This window comes from Carassius carassius, chromosome 31, assembly GCF_963082965.1.
Source record: "Carassius carassius chromosome 31, fCarCar2.1, whole genome shotgun sequence".
Taxonomy (NCBI): Eukaryota; Metazoa; Chordata; class Actinopteri; order Cypriniformes; family Cyprinidae; genus Carassius; species Carassius carassius.
In genome coordinates, this window is record NC_081785.1 from 9614377 (window position 1) to 9634556 (window position 20180).

A 20180-nucleotide genomic window follows, 5' to 3' on the forward strand; every position below is an offset into this window, starting at 1 on the left:
TTTGTTGTTTCCTTGCTCACCATCATTGGAAATGAAATGCATCACAACTTCCCCTCCTTCTCCTGGTGTACTTCTCTTCTGACCATTCTTTTCCCTATGCCTTTTATGATTCTCCATCCTGCTCTTTGCCTTTATCTGGTCTCCTGTCCATTGGTGTGTGTTGATAAACTATCAACCTCATTGTACACATTAACTTTTTAATAGAAGGGAGCAGAATAGAGGATCAGTATACACTCCTTCCCTGCCACATTCAGTCTGATGAAATCATATATCAGTGTTATGTGCTACATAAATAAGTTGGTTTACTTCTAGCTGCCCTCAGACCTCAGCAAAGCCCGATCAATTATTTACTGTTTCAATCTGAAATAATCCTGACCTCTGGGCAGGCGCACAATTACAGGAGGTCAATAAAAGACTTTACCTTTAGGCATAAGGAGCAAAACTAAGTACTTCTCTAATGTTATTTTTATGAGTGAAGAAGATATTCAAAGAAGGAAAAAATGAAGATCATTCATTTTTGTCATTAGGAATTGATTTGATCTTGAAAAGTCGGTGTCAGCAGCAGGTGGTTGAAGGAGAGGGTTTGAAGTTTTTTTTCTTTGGAGTAACATATAGACTAAGTTTGAATCTTTCACTATTGTTCATAATGTGTTTTGAAATAGCATGTTCTGAGATCATAAATGATAATAAATCGGGTCATTAATAGTGAATAATCTCTGCTGTAGAACTTCATTGTCAGTGTTTCATCCTGATGCTTCCAGAGGTACAGAGTGTGTGTGTGTGTGTGTGTGTGTGTTATTGACACATTTTTGGTAATGAGATCCAATAACCAAAAATGAATGATTATAAACTTTCTTTATTTCCTTCAACCATCTTCAACATGATTATCTGATAGCATGTCTCATGCCAGGAGAACACCTCTCTCTCACACTCTTTTGTTCTCTCCATAGCTCTCTCGCTCTCCCTTTGATAATTAGTACCGGCACATTTCAGTCACCATAATGTGCAGAAATTATCGCACAGGCCAATTAAATGAAATTATAATGTGGGTGAATTCCCTCTGTCCTGGGTTTCCTGCGCATGCCAGAACACTTAAAACGGATCAAACTGAACATGTCGGGTTTGAAGCCATGAAGAAAGAGGCAGGATTTTTCCCCCTACCTCTGTTCTAAGTGGAGTTCCTTGTCAATGAGCCGTTGTTTATATTAATTTATTTGTTTGTAATTTCCCTTTATTTCTGGAGCTGTGGATCATATAATCATCAAGCTGACCGCAAGTGATGGGCGATTATGGAGCATTCTCATAATGTGTGTGACCATAATATTACAAAGTTCTGCTGACACAAAGATCTGCTTGCATTCTAATATTGATCTTCTATTAGTATTTGATTGGAAACACTTGAGACAGGCTGCTGTCTTTAACCTCATGTACTCTTCTGATTCTTGAAATATGAGCATTTTGAATTTGTGGTTGCTCAGAATCGTTTGTAAAGTCAATTATATATACACACACACACACACACACACACATATATATATATATATATATATATATATATTAATTTATATATTTAAAAAAAAACAGTGCTCAGAATATTAGCTTTTTCATTTTTCAGCATCTTTGGACCAAAATTTTCAGTGGCCGTTATTTGGATGCATCCCTAGTCTTGAATCATGTAGAGTGTATTTATATGTAGGTTTTAAAACCGCAGTCGATGGTGTAATACAGACTTTGAGCAATGTACTTCTGAGATTCTCAGAAATGGACAGCGGTGAATTGGGTCAGCTCTGACAAGCTTTTCAAACCTGCCGCAACATCCTGCAGGATGCGTTCATACTCTCCTCGATCAAACGCCAAAAACGGAGAGAGTGAGTGATGGCTTGGAAAACTTTTAATGGATGTATATGCACTCATCCGATGCACATTCCTGCCTCTTCCAATTTTTTTCCTCTAAATCTCCCCAACGATCATTATAGAGGACAAACTCTAAACAGTGCACACAATTCATAACTGACTGGCAAAACCTCCAAGACTAATTCATTATAGTGTTTTTTTTTAGTGTAAGGTTTCTTTTCCTAATTAAGATTTTTGTAGAGAAAGTGTTTAATAAGATTCAGCCTGTTTCCTCTTTGCTGTGATGTATTAATATATCTCATTCTGCTCATTTGAACAGGTGCCCTTTGTAAAGTCATATTCTTCTCTCTCCAAAGCTCTTTGACAGCGTGTGTGTGCCCACACAAAATGCCAAATGTCAGTCAGAGGGCTTGTCAAAATTAATTACGCCTTCCTGCGTGGAGACAGATAGATACCATCCTTTTACCTGGATGGGAGCACGGGAGCTAAATTGGATAAAGGAAGGAGAGTGGAGGAGTTTAAGGAAGAATAGAAGGAAAGGAATGGTACAGTCATTAAAAAGAGGCAGTCACAGAAAGTGAGTGGACCACAAGATTATTTTAGCTTTGTTAGCCTTCTGTAGGATGCTGGTCTTGAAAATGGTTTATACTGGTTTGGTTATGCTGGTAATGTGTGCACAATTTCTAACCTTGGCTCTTCAAATGCAATACCATGTCGCCGCTGATAGCCTTGTGGGCAGCGCGCCAACATCCCGAGTTCAAGTCCTGGCTTGCGTACCTTCCTCCAATTTTTCAGCTTTTAAGAACTGTCAGCTTTTTCGGTAGTGGGCAGAGCTAATGTGCAAACTGCAATCTCATTGGCTGGTGCTCACGTATTATCGCCCCTGTTTTGATTTCAGCAAATTAGTTCGACCGAACGCACAAAACCTGATTAATATTCATGAATCCAGTAGCTTGCTAATCCTTAGTACATTTTATAATGTGCTACTTAGTAGAATTCATTATTATTATCATCTTAGAAGTATTATTGTTAGTTTACAGAAGCAGTGCCATTTTAAAAATATATACAGTATTTGTGTGTGTGTGTCTCTATATATATATATATATATATATATATATATATATATATATTTGTATGTCTGTATGTATATAATATATACTAGCCAAGTGATTCAATTGTCAATTGTCAAGGTGTCTTTAGAGGGTTGCTTACAGTCCTATCGGAATAAAGGGATAAAACGCAAAAAAAAGGAGGATTTTTATAGAGTACTTTGACGTTAAAGACAAAAAATATTTATGTGTCAAATAAATGCTGTTCTTCTAAACTTTCTATTCATATCATGGTTTACAGAACAAAATTACCCAGCACAACTGGTTTCAGTTGAAAGTATTAAGCAGCAAATCCGATTTCAGTTGAAAGTATTAAGCAGCAAATCCTTCATTTCTGAAGGATCATGTGACACTGAAGACTGGAGTGAAAATTCTCCATTGCCGTTTCGGAAAAAAATGAATTTTCTAATATAATCAGATAGAAAAAAATTGTTTTAAATTGTAATTTCTCAATATAACAATATTTGACTGTGTTTTTGATCAAAGAAATGCAGCTTCATATATACAGTCTTACAGCCTGCTATCCAAAATCCAGTGTCATCAGAGCGTTAGAGAAACTGAGTCTTCTTCAGACAAGAGAGATGCTCTGAATGATTTAGTGGCTTTAAATGATGCAGAAAGGGAAGAATGTGCTTTGTTATCATTCCGTTAGCTGAAGGTTTTATAGCAGCTTCGCAGAGGAGGAAAATTACAGCCCTGTGGTTGTCACCATTAGCTCAATCAAACATTCTTGTGCATAAACAGCCTCTGCTGGCACAGGATATCTTCAGATATAAGACTGTTTTCCTGAAAATTACAGCCTTTTGTGTCACAACGACATCTCTTTTAAGCGACTCGTAATAAATGTCTGGAAGGGTGCCATTTTCTCATTAACATGGGTGTCGTTGTAACATGTTAATGCCTACAATCAGATTGTCAAGGCACCAAAGTGTCTGCTGGCTGACTCCATCTGTTTAAAGTAACTTTGCGAGCTGCCACCATCACTTGTAATGTCTGGGGTCAGCTGGACTGAATCCAAAAAAGAGTGGCGTTTTGAATCTAGGCTCATTCTGCCAATGCTGTTGGATTTGGTGTAGTGCTGGAACAAGGAGCTAAGGTTGTTTAATGGATTATAGTACCCAACCTTAATAGTATTCTTTTAAGTATTTATGAACACTACCATTCTGAAGTATGGGGTTGGCAAGAGTTTTTTTTTTCTTCACCAAAGCTGTTTATTGTAATAATTATGTCTATTAACATTGATAATTTTTTTCAGGATTCTTTGATGCATAGAAAGTAAAAAAAAAAAAACAGCATTTATTAAGAAGAAATCTTTTGAAACATTATATAATCTTTCACTGTCAGTTTTAAATCAATTTAATGTCCTCACTGAATTAATTTCTTTAAAATGTCTTTTCAACTGCATTATATTTGTTACATCTACATGATATATGTACCTTATTGGTTATCAGCTGATATTAGAATCTCTTTTTTCATTAGTATTGAACAGTAATGGATAATTCATTGTTTATGCTCATTTCACATATTTTTGCATTTCAATTTCTTTTATCATCTAACCCCCACTTCAATATTTAAAAACACTAATAAGAACACCATTAAATGTAATCTTTAGCTAATCTTATAATGAATGCATTTTTTTCATACTCATGCAATTCTCAATTTGTGATACCTAAATTCAAGTTTTTGGTTCTTTATTTTTCTTTATTTATACTTGGTTTATAGAATGTTTATATTAGCCCATTACTACCATATTTTCCGGACTATAAGTCGCACTTCTTTTCATAGTTTGGCTGGTCCTGCGACTTATAGTCAGGTGTGACTTATTTATCAAAATAAATTGGTTCATGTCAAATTAATTTTGATAAATAAGTCACACCTGACTATAAATAAATTCTAAATAAATGCGACTTATAGTCTAGTGCGACTTATATATGTTTTTATATTTATATGTATGTGTGTGTATGTATGTGTGTGTATGTATGTGTATGTATATGTATGTATATATATGTATGTAAATTTATTGGTTTCAAAGTGAAATTTAATATTGCAACTAGGGATGTCAATTTTTTTTTTTTTTTTTGCATGATCGATCGTCGTTTAAATTAACGATCAGTCATTTTTTAACCTTAATGCTGGAAAATGCATCCGTTGCAATGGCATGTAGCCACCAGTATGACAGGATGTGCAAAACCCACTCAAAAAATAATAATAATTTACCGCTTTCTCACTCTTTATTAAAGGGGGTTTAGTTTTAAATGGTTTCCTGGTGCTCGTTGTTTTTTAAAACACAATAGGGCTTGGGCGTTGTGACGTCATTACTTGGCGTGGCTGCCATGTTGATGGCCTCCTTTACTGCTACTCGACTACTGCACAGTGTTCAGACGTACTCCTTCTCAGCCGTGTGTCTTAATTTGATTAATTAAAAATCTATTTTCAACCAAGGTAAACAGTTGCTGTATTGTGGGGTGTAATAGCACAACACATGATCGCCATGGGAAAAAAAAATTAGAATGGATTAACTTTCCACCACTTTCCTGCTTGGAGGCACGTTCCTACGAGGAAGAGCGAGCGCAGGTTTGGCTGGATGTATTTGGAGGTTATTGCTCACGTCTCATTCGGCACGAATACAAATGTTTCCATATTCGCTATTTATTTTAATGTTAAACTATTATTTATAATGTAAACCACAGCAGAGTGGATCGGTATACTAAGGTCTATTTAAACTGACCTTTTGTATTAACCTTTTATATGTTTGGTTGACTATTTTATTCTGATAGAGAACAGTCTGTGATGCAAGTTTGAATTGCTAGAATATGTGTGATGTGTGTGGTTGAGGCACTAGTGCAATCGAACAGCTGAGACATGAATATATATATATATATATATATATATATATATATATATATATATATATATATATATATATATATATATATATATATATATATATATATATATATAATAGTAAAATATAATCCGCAAAAGTGTTTACTTTTACTCACAATAAGAACAGAAAATTTGTGCTCTTGTAAAATAAAGCAAACAAGTTGTCATCCTTTCCTTTCCGTTAACTTGTTTATGGAGCACCGCAACATACTTCTGTTTTAAATCCATTATCTTAATTAAGTTGGAGATATATTACTTACTTAGGCTATATATGCATTTACCTTAAAGCATTCCATTTTTTTCATGAATTAAGAATTTGTTCGATGTATTAATTTGTTCCCTCAATTCAGTTAAATCATTGATTATTTAAGGAATAAAATTAATGAAACGTGTATAGTTGCTGCACATTAATAAGTCGTAGGAATTAACAAGTTGTAGGAATGACTAGTATATCTGTGTCCCGCAGCCCTGCAAAGCGCAGTTATCTGATGAAATGACTTAGTTACTACATTTCTATTGCTTTCTATGTTGAAGAACTTTGTGTTGTTTCTATGTACTTTTAAAGTTTAAATCACATAAAAAGCTTAATTTGTACATTATGCATGATGATGCATTTTTATACCGTCACCATCACTCATGGCCGCTCGCACGTGTTTTGCACAATGTGCTTCATGCAGCCAAAAATTAAATAGCTTAATCAACCCTGATAGCTTTAATCGATTGCATCACTAATCGATAATTAATCGATCATTGATTAATCGTTGACATCTACAATTGCAACATCTCTTATTTATAAGCTTGTGCATTGTAATGTAAGGTTTGGTGTCTAATGGACTCATGGGCATATGAATATGACTTGCGTAAAACCATATCATTAAACTTTCTTTCTCTTCCTTTCACTCTGTGCTCTTTTTATTTTCTTTGTGTATTTGGCATCTGGATCAGGAGATGTTCTCCTCAGTGTGTTGAGTCAGTGGTCTGGTTGTGTCATCAGTCTATGTCCTGCATCTCAGTGTTGTCTGTGCTAGAGAGATGCAGAAGTGTGAAAGGGAGATGCAGCAGCACTCGTCTTGTTTTATTCCTCGTTCTCTTGCATTATTGATGGAGCGCTTCTTTGAGCTCTTGCTGAATGTTGTGACTTTTTTTTATTTTTTTTATAACCTGCCTTCATATGAAGGATTCTCGTTTGCTCGCTCACTCACACACTCCAGACAGGCTTAGGAATCTTGTGCCCTGAATGATTTGGGAAGCATGATTTTTGTGTCAGTCATTAGACTTGAGGCCCAGTTCTGCTCTGCAAAGCGTCATTTAAAATCAGACTCCTGTCAGCATGATTTACTTCAATAAAAGTGTACTAGTGTTATTTCAAACATAATAATAAACACACACACACAGTGAAGTCATATTAAAGAACTCGCTCTCTTCATCTATCTGTCTTGTACAGTTATGCATTTCTGCATGTTGTGAATACCCAGATACAATTTTTACCAACCCAAAAGGTAAAAAGCAAGTGTGCATTTCTCTGCTGCTGCTGCTTGGTGTGTCTTGTCCCGCCTGTGTCCTCAAGATCTTTGTTGTCATGGTGACAAAGAGTTTCTACCACATGCTCTGAGAACTGTCACACACACACACCGTACCCTAGTGTTGTCACGGTACCAAAATTTCAGTATTCGGTACCGATACCAGTGAAAATCCACGGTTCTCGGTACCAATTTCGGTACCAAAGCAAAACAAAATATGCTAATAAAAAAAAAAAACTAAAAATAAAACCAATGCCATTCTTTATACTTATTTAAAATTGTGATTAAAGTATTTTTTTTACAAGTAATAGAATTATACAAAAAACAGTAAACAAGTTTCACCCAAATTTTATTTGTCTTTTAATTAATGAAATTTGAACACATTCTATTTTTTGGTAAATAAAGGATTTGCTATTAAAATTAAAACATGGAAGAAATATTGTGTGATTTATTTCTTTAAAAAGTTTGATTAATTTTTTCAACAGTAGTAGCAGTATCACATACATTCTACTAAATAATAGTAATATTTCTAGCACAATGCCTTCTTGTAAAAATGAACTTATTTTGACCGGTTGCCGTGAATACCTTTAAACTGACACTGGTTTTACTCAAATGAAACGGTAAAATGCTTGTGAAGTGACTCAGAACCGTTCTGGTGATATGTATTTATGTCCTCATTGAGATGGCAGATGCTGAAATCACTGCAAATGTCACGCGCTTCAGTCTATGCAACCCTCTACGGACACCTCAGCAATGGAATCGCCATTGGCCATTAAATATTTTAGTTTACTCGCCAGACTGATATATAATTAGAACTTTAGTAATTAGAAGTAAACTTGATAACCATGTTTAAATGCATATTAGTCAATTTAACTGAACATTTTAACTGGAATGGTGGTGGTGCTTTTTTTGTCATTCAGTGATTCTGTAAAAAAAAAAAGGAGGTGAGAAAAACTAACAAGAATACTGATAAGATAATATTGATACGAATTCTAATAAGAAGAACTATACAAACACACTAAAGATTACTAAGGATTAATTAGCTGCTGGATTCATGAATATTAATCAGGTTTTGTGCATTCGCTCGAATTGATTTGCTGAAATCAAAACGAACGATAATAGGTGAGCGCCAGCCAATGAGATTGCCATTTGCGCATTAACTCCACACACTAACGTTATCGGAAAACCCAGCTATTCTTAAAAGCTGAAGATTTTCATAGATATGCCACTATTTTGACAGGAAAATACAACCAAGAGTAGTTTAAATGTATTGCGTCAATTCTCTCTCTCGGTCTCTGCGTGTGTGTGAGAGAAAGCGACAGCGATCTGTGCACCTTCACACTAGAGGTACATTAAACACAGGTGTGCTGTGCATCCATTGAGATGAACTGAATCACACAGATCGCCTGACTAAGAGTGAAACTTTAAAGCGCTCAGTCAGAGTGTGTTCGGGCGAGTGAACATATATCTGAGCTAAACTTATACTTAGCCTCTAACTCACACAATGGCAAGTACAATCTGAGAATTTATTAGCCATTGGCTAATATTAGAAATCATTTAGTCGCCAGAAGGAAGATTTAGTAGCATATGCGAGTGGCGTACTCGCAATTTAGAGGGTTGCTATGTAGTAAACAAACCCGCACATCTCTGCCATTCATTCATTCACACAGAGACACGCAGAACATGCAGGATTCAGATTTCAACCAACTTTTGCGGCTTAACATTTAAAAATACTGGTCCATATGGAGATTTGATTTGATTAATTTGAGTAACTTTGACTAATTCTTAGACTGTCCATATTAAAATATAAGTTTCATTTTCATGACTGGATTTTGTGATTCCGTCCGCGTCTTCTGCTTCGCGGAAATCATAGCGCTGTGTGTCAAGAACCGGGTTTGAACGGGACCTCGGTACCACCGGTACTTACAGAAACCTGGTACCGTGACATTTTCATTTTTTTAGTACCGACTTGGTACCGAAGTACTGGGTCTTTTGACAACACTACCGTACCCCTAGAATTAATTTTGAGTACTGCATGTTTCCTATGTGTGTGAATGGGGTGTATTAAACTACTTAATATCAAGCAGCACAACAGTTTTCAATCTGAATTTTTTTTTTTGAGCAGCAGATTAGCATGTTAGAATGATTTATATGATAATGTGATATTAAAGACTGGAGCAATGGCTGCTGAAAATTTAGCTTTGCCATTACGGTTTACAATTACATTTTGATATATATGCAAATAGAAAACAGTTCTTTTAAATTGTAATATTTCACAATATAACTGTTTTACTCTATTTCTTTTTATAAAATAAATGCAGTCTTGGTGAGCATAGGAAACTTACCTAACACCAGGTGAATGGTGTTCTGTCACACTACTGACATGTATAGTGAGGTTGTTGAGTTGTACCACTTTTTCTTTTCTTTTTTGATTCAAGCCCTTTTTACAACATTGCTTGTAGCATTGTTTTAATTGCTTCAAAACAGCTTCTCAGAAATAATCAGTAAAGTAACAGAATCAATGGTGCAAACTTCAAAAAAGAGGCAAATACAAAATTCCTGTTAAAAAGCAGCTGTACCAAGATAATAGTGTGTCAGTATTCAGCTGCTGCCAGTTCAGTGTTGGTTCAGGTCAATACATTTCATTCATTCATCATCAGCTCAGCAATAAGCAGCTCAACTGAAGGCAGTAGTGTTTTTCAGCTTGAATCAGTTCAGTGTTGATTCAGTTCAGTAACGATATGGCAAAATTCATGAATTATGCAAAAATTGTATTAAGTATAAAGCAGCAAAAGAATATAGTGTCATTATTTAGCTCAGTTCAGTTCGAGTTTTGTTCTCATCCAAAAGTCTCAGTGCCATGAAATCGATGATATTACTGAATATTAAGTGCCTTTTAGAGCCCAACCAAGCAAACCAAGGGTGTCTGGGAACTCAAACTCCCATAAGGGCCACAGAAATGGAGGGAAAAATAGAAAAAACATGGGAGAAACCTTAGCAATGAGAATTATGAAAAATTTGTTGGAAATTCTGTAGATATACATTTAGACAGGCACCGAAACCATATTTAAAGTGTCCTAGAGAATTAAGGTGAGCACCTTTGGACATTTCTCAAAACTGTATAATTATGCCTCGGAAAACACTCGCAAAACACTAGGAACAACACAAATGCTTCAGAAAATCTACAAGTCTAGTTTTGTGTATCCTTATGAAACTTACAATCTCGGTTAAGGTTAAGACTTAATGCAAACAACTCATGATTGGCTAATCCCACATACCAGTGTAGCTTTCAGTTCGCCAGTGCAGACCAAGTTCGATTGTCTACCTAGTATTTTGTATTCTTACTTTATAAGATCAACAACAACATCTTTTGTTCCATAATATGACCAAATTGAAATTCCTAAAATAAAAGGGATGTTTTGTTTGTTTTTTTGAAGATGTTTTTAAGATGTCTCACGTGTGCATGGAGCTCTTTCTCTCATACAGTGTTTGAGGCTATATTGTTCCTTTTAGACAGTGAGCTGATGAGGGGAGAGGTCAGTCACAGAGGTCTTATGGTACAAATGAAGAACCGTTTATAGCAGTGGAGCTGTGGATCAGGCACAGTTTGAGTCTAGATGATCTGTGACCCTCAGTCTTTTCCTGGGGTAGAGGGAATGGATGGATGATATTGTAGTGTCCTTAAAACTGCTGTGAGGAGTTTGAAGTAAGACTGTAGTATTATCTATAGTCATCTAATCTCTCCTCTCCTCCTCTTCCTTTTTTCTATTCTGCTTTTTGCTCTCTTCCATTGTTTTTTCCTCTTAAAAGCCTATCCACTTCCGTTTTCCTCTCTCCTCCCCTTTGTCTTTTCTTTGCTGTTTCTTCCTTTCTTGTCTCTTATCCTTTCTCCTATTATCTCTTCTCCTCCTTTCTTGTCTCCTCTATTGTTTCCCTCCCCTATTTGTTTGTTCTCCTCTCCAGCTTTTGCCTCTTGTCTGATCTTCTCCTCTGCTCTCTCGTTCTTGTCTCCTCTTCAGCTTTCTTATATTTTCAGTTTTTCTACTCTGACTCCTCCCTTCTCATCATTTCAGGTCCCCTTCTTATCTGGTCTTCTCTCCTCCTCTCTTTTCTTGTTTCTTCTCATCTCCTCCCCTCCTTTATGTTCTCCTTATTTCTATTCTCCTTTCCTTCTGCTTGCTCCTTTCCTCTTATCCTCTATTCTGTTCGCCTTTTCTCCTTTCTGGTCACCTTCTCTGTTGTCTTGTCCTTCCTTCTCATTTCCTCTCCTTCTCGTAGTGTCGTCTGCCTTCTTCTGTTCTGTTTGCCCCTCCTCTTTTCTGGTGTCTTCTGGTCTCGTCTTCCACCTCCATGTCTCCTTGCCTATTCTCTTTGTCTGTCTTTTCTCATCTCTCCTGTCTTCCCGTCCTCAATCCTCCTGTTCTGCCGTGTCCTCCCTCCTCTCTTCCTGCATCATCTTTGCTCTTCTCTGTGTCCGGTGACGGAGGGCAGGGGAGCAGACGTATGTGTCCTCTCTGCTCTCACTAACATTGTTTATCATCCACCCAATCCAGCATGGAGCTGAATATCTGATGAGGGAGAGAGAGGGGCATAGAGGAGGATTGGTGTGCAGTAAATCAGTTAGTCTGTAAATGAGATGAGGGTGAAGGAGAAACAGTCTGAACTGAGGAGAGCACGAGGATAATCTGGGACGTAGACTGACATTGTGATACAACACACACACACACACACACACACTAAACACTCTCTGATCTATTGTGTCCTCGCAGTAGGTGCACACTCAAATGAAACTCTTTGACGGAGCTCCTTCAGTCATTTGAAATTCCTCTTTCTTAAAAACACACACGCACACGTGTCAGACACAGTATTCCTGCTCCTTACAATCATTGCACATTGATAATATGAGCCTGGTTAAAGCGTTTTTCTTGAAGACCCTTAGTAATCTCTCTCGGTCTCGTTCCGTCTCATGCTTTATTCTCTCACTGTCCTCATTCTGGCTTTAAGACTCTCCTGGGCCTCAAAAGGATTATGCATGCACAAAGAACCCTCATTCCTCAAACCTCTGGTTCTTATGGCATCTCAACATACTCGAGAAGATTGAGTTGTTTGGTTATGTCTGAGTTTTTTGTTCTTGACATTTTCCTCCCAAACTTTCTAACTTACTACAGCCAAAGTATCTTTTCTGTGCTATTATGTTGTGTCTTAAGGGGACAGTTCCCCAAAAAATCTAAATTGTCATCTTCGACACCCCATTTCATTCCAAACCTGTATGACTGACCATTTTTCTGTGCAACATAAAATATTTTTGGGTTCCCAGCATTCTTCAAAGCATCATATTTTCTGTTCTGCTAAAGAAAGTCATATAGGTTTCAAATGCATAATGTTGAGTATATGTTGACAGAATCTGTTCATTTTTGAGTAAACAACTAAACTACACTAGTTTCCTTGTTTGTCCATCTGTAGGATGGTCATAAGCTGACTCCTCCACATGATAAAACCTTTTGTATGTTCTGCACAAGGATTCGGTTTAAATCTTTGAAACCAATGATGTTCCTTAAAGCATCTATTAAAAAAAAAATTATTAACCTTGAAGAGGTATTGGGATTGTCCCTTGTGTACTTCTGTCATTTAAGAGATGTAATCGACTTTATCTTTGTCTCTGTTACTCTCTCTGTCTCCTTCAGTTTTGGACATGGCGCGTCACGTCCCCCTGTATCGTGCTCTGTTGGAGCTGCTGAGGGCCATCTCCACCTGCACCAGCCTGGTTCCTCTGCTCTTGCCGCTATCAGGAGACGCTGCAGAGGAAGAGGATGAAGAACACACTGAGTGTCCGACATCTGTTGGCATGTTATTGGCCAAGATGAAGACCTGTGTGGACACCTATACCAACCGCCTCAGGTGAGCTCTTCCTCTTAGACACACACACACACACACACACATTCAGTCCACCGGTCGGTCACACTAATAGAAAGAGGACAGACAGAGTGACTGCTGATGGATGGAAGCCTGCCCTGTGACACTCTCTGACCTGCATGGAAAAACCTTATACACACAAGATGTAACCTGATGCTGTAGACACAAGTCAAAACCAGTGTTTCAGCAGAGGGGTAACACACAGTGATAAATTTCTGCTAGATCAGTCAGTGCTCCTCACCTGCTCTCAAAAAGCCTCTAATCCCCATTGGCCTTCAGATTGTCCTGAGCTTTTGCTGGTCCATGCTTATCCATATTTCAACTTTGGCATTTTTTTTATTTTTGCCGGACCCACCACAAAACATAAATGATGAATTAGATTTTTTTTTAGCAATGTTTTGTTTATCAGAAATAATATTTTTTCCTTTTTCTTTTTTTTTTGGTTTCTTTTTTTTTTTTAATGTATTAATATATTTAAAAATGATACAAAATATTTGAATTATTAATTTAAATTTAAAAACAAATATGTATTCTTTACTTTTTGATAAATTGATAAATACAATTTTATTTTTGAAGATTATTTAGCTTTAATGTATTTTACGTCCCAATATAAGGCTTCAATATAAGCCAAAGGAATTAGTTCTACCTGTTTTTATCATCCTCCAGGTAAAGATTATGAGTCTGCTTGCTTCGGGTAATAACACAGGTGGATATGTAGAGTAGTGAGAGACTGTGATTTGTTATCAGCTGTCTGTATTTAATAATGACTTAGTCTTCATGGCTAGCGAGATGTTAATGTCGTTGGCCTGTTAGTCACAGGGCGAAGCTACGAGCTTGGCTCTGTCCCAAGTGTCCTTTGAATGATGGGGCCATCTTAATTATTGTCCTATGTGTCACCTACAAGTAAAGGACATTTCTGGCATGTCCCCTTGCTCATGTGTCTGTCCCTTTAATTTTCTCTCCTCCTGCTTAATGAAAGATACATGTTGTGAGAGTGTATGCTTAGCCACAAGACAGCTAGATGTTGTTTTTAATGGTTTAATTTGGAGACAAGTCACAATCTGCTGCTCATTTGATGCATTCAGTGTGTACTAGCACCTCTCCGGATGAGAGCATTGGGACATGAGAGGCTGAGATGTTCTTGAGGACATGCATTTGGTTTTTCTCTGTCATTGTTGTGGTCATTGAAAAATGAAACATTTCACATGTTCAAATGCATGCAAACACAAATAAAAACTCCTAATTAATTTGTTAGTGTCTATAGAATTGTGATTTCTGATTATTCTTTGTCCACCTTAGGTCGAAGAAAGACAAAAGTAAAGGGGTGATGAAGACAGAGACATCTGATCCTGAGCCAGAAGGCCTCACCCTGCTAGTTCCTGACATCCAGAAGACTGCAGAGATCGTTTATGCTGCCACCACCAACCTACGACAGGCCAACCAGGGTGAGAACATCCACCTCAATCTGCTGTTTCCAAAAATGCTTTCATTAGGAACTGTTTTTTTAAATAATAATGGAGCGGTTACATTTTTATTTGATTAGAATGTTTAACAAATTGTTATTTAGTGAATTAAGAATTTGGAAACATCAACTAATTTTTCAGTATTACGTTTTAGAGTAATGGGAATATTAATAGCGGTAATTTAGCTTCATAATGTTTATATAAAATGAAATGGTCATACCCGTGAAATTTTCTGCGTCATTTGAAGCACATTTCACACTAAAACCCCCTGTGCAAACACTCTTCATGCTTTGAGTCTCTGTAGGGCATTATTATTTTTTAGCTGCTTGAGACTTGAAACAGAGCAGAAGCGAAAGCAGGACAGTGGTGGATGTATAGTGGACAGTCAGGAGAGGGATGGTGTGTGTTTTACATGCTGAAGACACTCCCTGATTGTCTGAGGGACTCGAGGGACATGGAGTGACTGTTTGCTCTGACAAAATAAGCCAAAGAGAAACGGCTCTCCAGCACAGAGCCGCACCAGAGGCGGCAGGCTCTCCAAAGCCTGATCGTTTTCTCCAAAGAGTTTTAAATGGAGGGTCAGCTTTACTGGGCAGTTTAGTTTGTCAGGCTAGACTTAATATATGTCATGCTAATTCTTTAAGATCTTTTATTTAAACCAGTGGCCCTTAGTCATAGCCTGGGTGTATTTTCAGAAAGGATGTTGTGTGATCAATGTTTAGTCCCTCTATGCTGACCTCTGAGGTCCTCTAGAGCAAAGCTAAGGGAAATTTAGACCTTTGAGCATTAGCATGAACCCTTGTGCTCCTGAGGAGGTAAGGTTTGGAAATATCTGGAATGTCCAGGGTTATGTCAGAGAACCACATCCACATATAGTAACCATCACCCTCCCTTGGGTATCTTATACTCTCTTTCTCTCCATGATGAGTGAATGAAAGTGGTGTTAAATATGGTCAGGCGGATCAATGCCACTGTCACTATCCATAAGTAAAATCCACATGATAAAAGCAGTAAGCACTTACCACCCTGTTTGACTGCTTAATTAGTACCCTGTCTGTTTTTTTTATAAATAAGTTCCAGTGGCAGCGCAGTCAGGATGTCTGATTGGTTGAAAGTGGAGTCCTGTAGTAAAATATTGATATTGATACTGGCATCAATATCGTGTTCTAATGTGATGAGGAGAGAGTAAATGGAGCTATCAGTGTTGTTGGGATTTTATGTGGCTCGTATCCCAAGCATTAACTGTTATCAGCCCTGTTAAGCGCAAAGGTAATTTGATTGGCTGTCATGGTGCATGTGTGAGCAGGGAGGGACGTGTCTGCACACTGCAGAATGGGCGGAAATCCCATAAAGTTTCTAAATATAGGGGAGTTTAATTGTGTTGTAGCTCTAACGGTCTAATATGTCTCACCGGAGTGGTGACGGTCTGCTGCTGTCGCTGTCATTAGTCTGACGCTCTCTCGATAAAAATCTGAATCGAGAGAACAGAAATGCAGCCACTCATTTGAGTAACAACACGACTTTTTGTGCTTCGTCTCATTTATCAAAGTAACAAATTTGCAGTCAAACACATCTCAATGGGAGTCTTTAGTTATCAAGTCAGAAAAATGTGCCGTTTAAGCTCAAAGTGTTTTTTTTTCTTAGCAGTATGGTTTGTTTACTGATAGCAGAGCTACATACAGGCATTCCGGTTACTTTGGCTTCTGGTAAGGTTGTGTTGGTTTGTCAGAGATGAGAGGATGGAAGATGTGACCTACTCAAACACACCCTTAGGCCACTGTGAAACAAACATTTACACACTCTTAAAGGGTTTTTTTTATGTATCTTGACTTCTGGGTTTTTTTTTTTTTTTTTTTGTTTTTTTTAGAGCGGAAGATGGCTGAAAGCTCTAAGAAGGCAGCAGCAAGACCCAAACCGCTGTCCATCTTGCGCTCAATGGAGGAGAAATTTACAGCGGCCATGAAGAAACTACAGTTTGGTGAGTCCTGAACTACATGTCTCTGATAGTGCTTGACCCATTTAAGTTTTTACTGGATGAAAAGAGAGTATGTAATATGATTTAATAATTTAAATATATGATATTTTACTTTTAAGTTCATTGATTTAAACTGTTTATTGACCATTTTAAATAAAAAATTGCACAAAATTTTAAATGTTTTATCAATGCGCGTTATATTGGTTATCGACCAATATTAGATTTTTTTATTAATTTTTTTTATTTATTAGATTGCCTATGTCTTTGCCATGATCTAGCACTCACTAAAATGATAAAATTTAGCAACACTGTGAATAATAGTTAACAGTATTGTATTTTTAAATAGCCATTTTTGTTTTTTTGCCATAACATTATAATTGTCTTAATTATTACTGGCCATAATAATCTAATTATCAGCTAGAATTTTAGTATTGGTTGCTTCAGTATTTTCCACAATATTTAAGAATATTTCCACAATTTTAGTATCTTTATGGTTATTGAATGTTGTTTAATGGTCACATGACAAATTATACTAGAATAAATCTCAAATAAAATCTTTTTAGTAAGTGTTTTCAATTATTATTTAGTTAATTATTAGCGAGTCACAGTTTGGGAAACCCTGGTCTAAACTTATTCTTCTATATTTTCTGCTTTTGTGCCACATACATAATTTGAATGAATGGATAGAAATTGCCGTTTTTCCTTTCAGCTGCTTTTGTTTTCTTTAAGTATGCCAAATATTTGGAGGAGCACAATACATATGAACTGAAATAGGGAGAATTGTGTTATCTTGCTGGAAGAATAGCTTTTCTGGTTGTCATTTCTCATCTGTCTTCGCTCTGATTGATGGCAAGAGTTTTGTTCTGCCAAAAGTGATTTAGCCCGTCCTCAGATGAATGAGGTAATCTCAGCTGATGTGACTGTAAACAGGTTTGCAAAGGCCCACACAGAGCAGATCCTTCAGAATACACAGTAGGGCTTATATGATGAAATGTTTATGTTTAAGTGAATCTGAGGTTTTGTCAGGCTGATTGTATTTCATTGTGACTGCTGATAACTAACTGTCTGTGTGTCTTCTCGTCCACAGACACGTTTGAGATGGTGTGTGAGGATGAGGACTCTAAGCTGGTGTTTAAGGTGAACTACCATTACCTGTCTCAGGTGAAGAACGCCAGCGACGCCAACAGTGCAGCTCGTGCTCGACGATTAGCACAGGAGGCTGTCACGCTCTCCACCTCCCTCCCTCTCTCCTCATCCTCCAGCGTGTTCGTTCGCTGCGATGAAGAGCGTCTCGACATCATGAAGGTATGACCCCTCCACTAAAAGAAAACTCAAAGAATGACAAAACAACTGCAGAGAATCCCAGGAGTCCCTTGCTTGTCTTTCTGTTCGGTGGTCTCTAACACACACGAGTGCACAAACTCTTCCTAATGACATTTGAGATGTGCTTTTGACTCTGAGTTTGTAAATGTCAGTGTGTCTAGCTTGAGCTTTATGTCCCGGGCAGGCCAGACCACAGGCGGAGCCCCAGACAGACTGCTCACTCACTGCTCTGTCTGTTTACACTGACCCTTAACAGGCCTTTTTATCTTCCTCCTCGCTTCATACAGGCTTAATGGACATAAGTAGTAAACTGAGCTTTCCAGACTTAACCTATACAGAGTGTGCGAGCACAGCTTTGTGTTTGTGTGTGTGTGTGTGTGTGTTTAATGTTGCATTTGAATGGTCATGTCAAAACAGTCTTAACGCCTAAATGCAGCTCTACTGCCTGCAGTGGAGAGAGATTCACTTTATGGCATTACAGTCCTCAGATCTTCCTCTCTCTCACTCCTTCTGTGTGTGGATTACTTGCGTGTATCAGTGTGTGGATTACTTGCGTGTATCAGTGTGTGGATTACTTGCGTGTATCAGTGTGTGGATTACTTGCGTGTATCAGTGTGTGGATTACTTGCGTGTATCAGTGTGTGGATTACTTGCATGTATGAGTAAAACTTGGCCTATAGACCTGGTTTAGACATGCCAAACAATCCAGTGCTGTTCAACACAGTGTTTTTGATTTTAAAGTTTGTCGCCTTTGAATGAATGGAGGGTCGGTTTCTTTTAATGGCTTTTTTCTTGGTTTTTGTCTCAGGTGTTGATAACAGGGCCCGCAGACACACCATATGCCAATGGCTGTTTCGAATTTGACGTCTATTTTCCTCAAGATTACCCAAACTCCCCTCCTCTGGTTAATCTGGAGACCACCGGCGGCCACAGCGTCCGTTTCAATCCAAACCTCTACAACGATGGCAAGGTTAGTGTCACTGTTTTTTAGACCGATTGTGGTTTTTCAGTGGCTGATGCAAATACCGTATTTTCCGGACTATAAGATGCACTTTTTTCATAGTTTGGCTAGTCCTGCGACTTATAGTCAGGTGCGACTTATTTATCAAAATTAATTTGACATGAACCGAGAGAAATGAACCAAGAGAAAACATTACCGTCTACAGCCGCGAGAGGGCGCTCTATGCTGCTCAGTGCACCTGTAGTCTACACAGAAAACATAGAGCGCCCTCTCGCGGCTGTAGATGGTAATGTTTTCTCTTGGTTCTTGGTTCTGAATAAATGGGACTTATAGTCCAGTGCGACTTATGTTTTTTTTTCCTCGTCATGATGTATTTTTGGACTTATACTTAGGTGCGACTTATAGTCCGAAAAATACGGTACTGATAATTAGACCGTAGGTTTGAATATTTTTTACAAATATTTTTATTGTATTATTTTATATGATTTTGTTTTTACTCTTTATATTATTTTGTTTCTGATCTCAGAAATGGTCAAATATTGGCCAATGGATAAAAAATAATTTTATTTATACGTTTATATGACTTTTTGTTTAATTTAATTGTTATATATATTTTTTTCTTAATCCTAATTTCTTGGTACTGTCTGTAATTCTTTCTGTAACAATCAGGTGTGTTTAAGTATCCTGAACACCTGGCACGGCCGTCCCGAGGAGAAATGGAACCCTCAGACCTCTAGCTTTCTGCAGGTGAGCCGAATCCCATCAGTTTGCAGGTTTTTTTATTATTTTTTTATTTTTTGTATGATCCTCTATCATTATCACACTCATTAGGCATTAAGGATCTTCTGATCGATTAATGCCGATTGCACAAATGCAGATGGTTCTTTCCGGTATATCTGAAGCAGTGAACTACCAGAAATGACCACCTCTCATTTCATCACTTTTAGAGAATATTTAGTCATATCACCATAACCTGCATATCGACCATTCTGCTTTTACAACATTCTCATCCTGGTTTCCCTCCAGTAATTATCTTTGCACATCTCAACCCCTTTCCCTCCCTCTCTCCATCATACTTCTCTGAATAATAGGCAGGGGAGCTGTTTCCTTTTGTAATATTGATCTGATCAGGCTCTGCTCCTCTCTCTCCTCACACTCCTGCTCATGTACTGCTGC

The 20180-nt window shown here is 37.5% G+C and overlaps 1 protein-coding gene across 8 annotated transcripts in view; it reads left to right on the plus strand.

Annotated features, from left to right (window-relative positions):
* Positions 1–20180, plus strand: part of LOC132111491 (baculoviral IAP repeat-containing protein 6-like) — an 81470-nt gene that overhangs the window by 56961 nt on the left and 4329 nt on the right. For all 8 annotated transcript variants that reach the window (XM_059518844.1, XM_059518846.1, XM_059518851.1 and 5 more), the window contains exons 66-71: positions 13054–13267; positions 14582–14727; positions 16613–16723; positions 17808–18025; positions 18852–19013; positions 19674–19751. In XM_059518844.1, coding sequence (XP_059374827.1) covers positions 13054–13267; positions 14582–14727; positions 16613–16723; positions 17808–18025; positions 18852–19013; positions 19674–19751 — 929 coding nt within the window. The remainder of the gene's footprint in view (positions 1–13053; positions 13268–14581; positions 14728–16612; positions 16724–17807; positions 18026–18851; positions 19014–19673; positions 19752–20180) is intronic.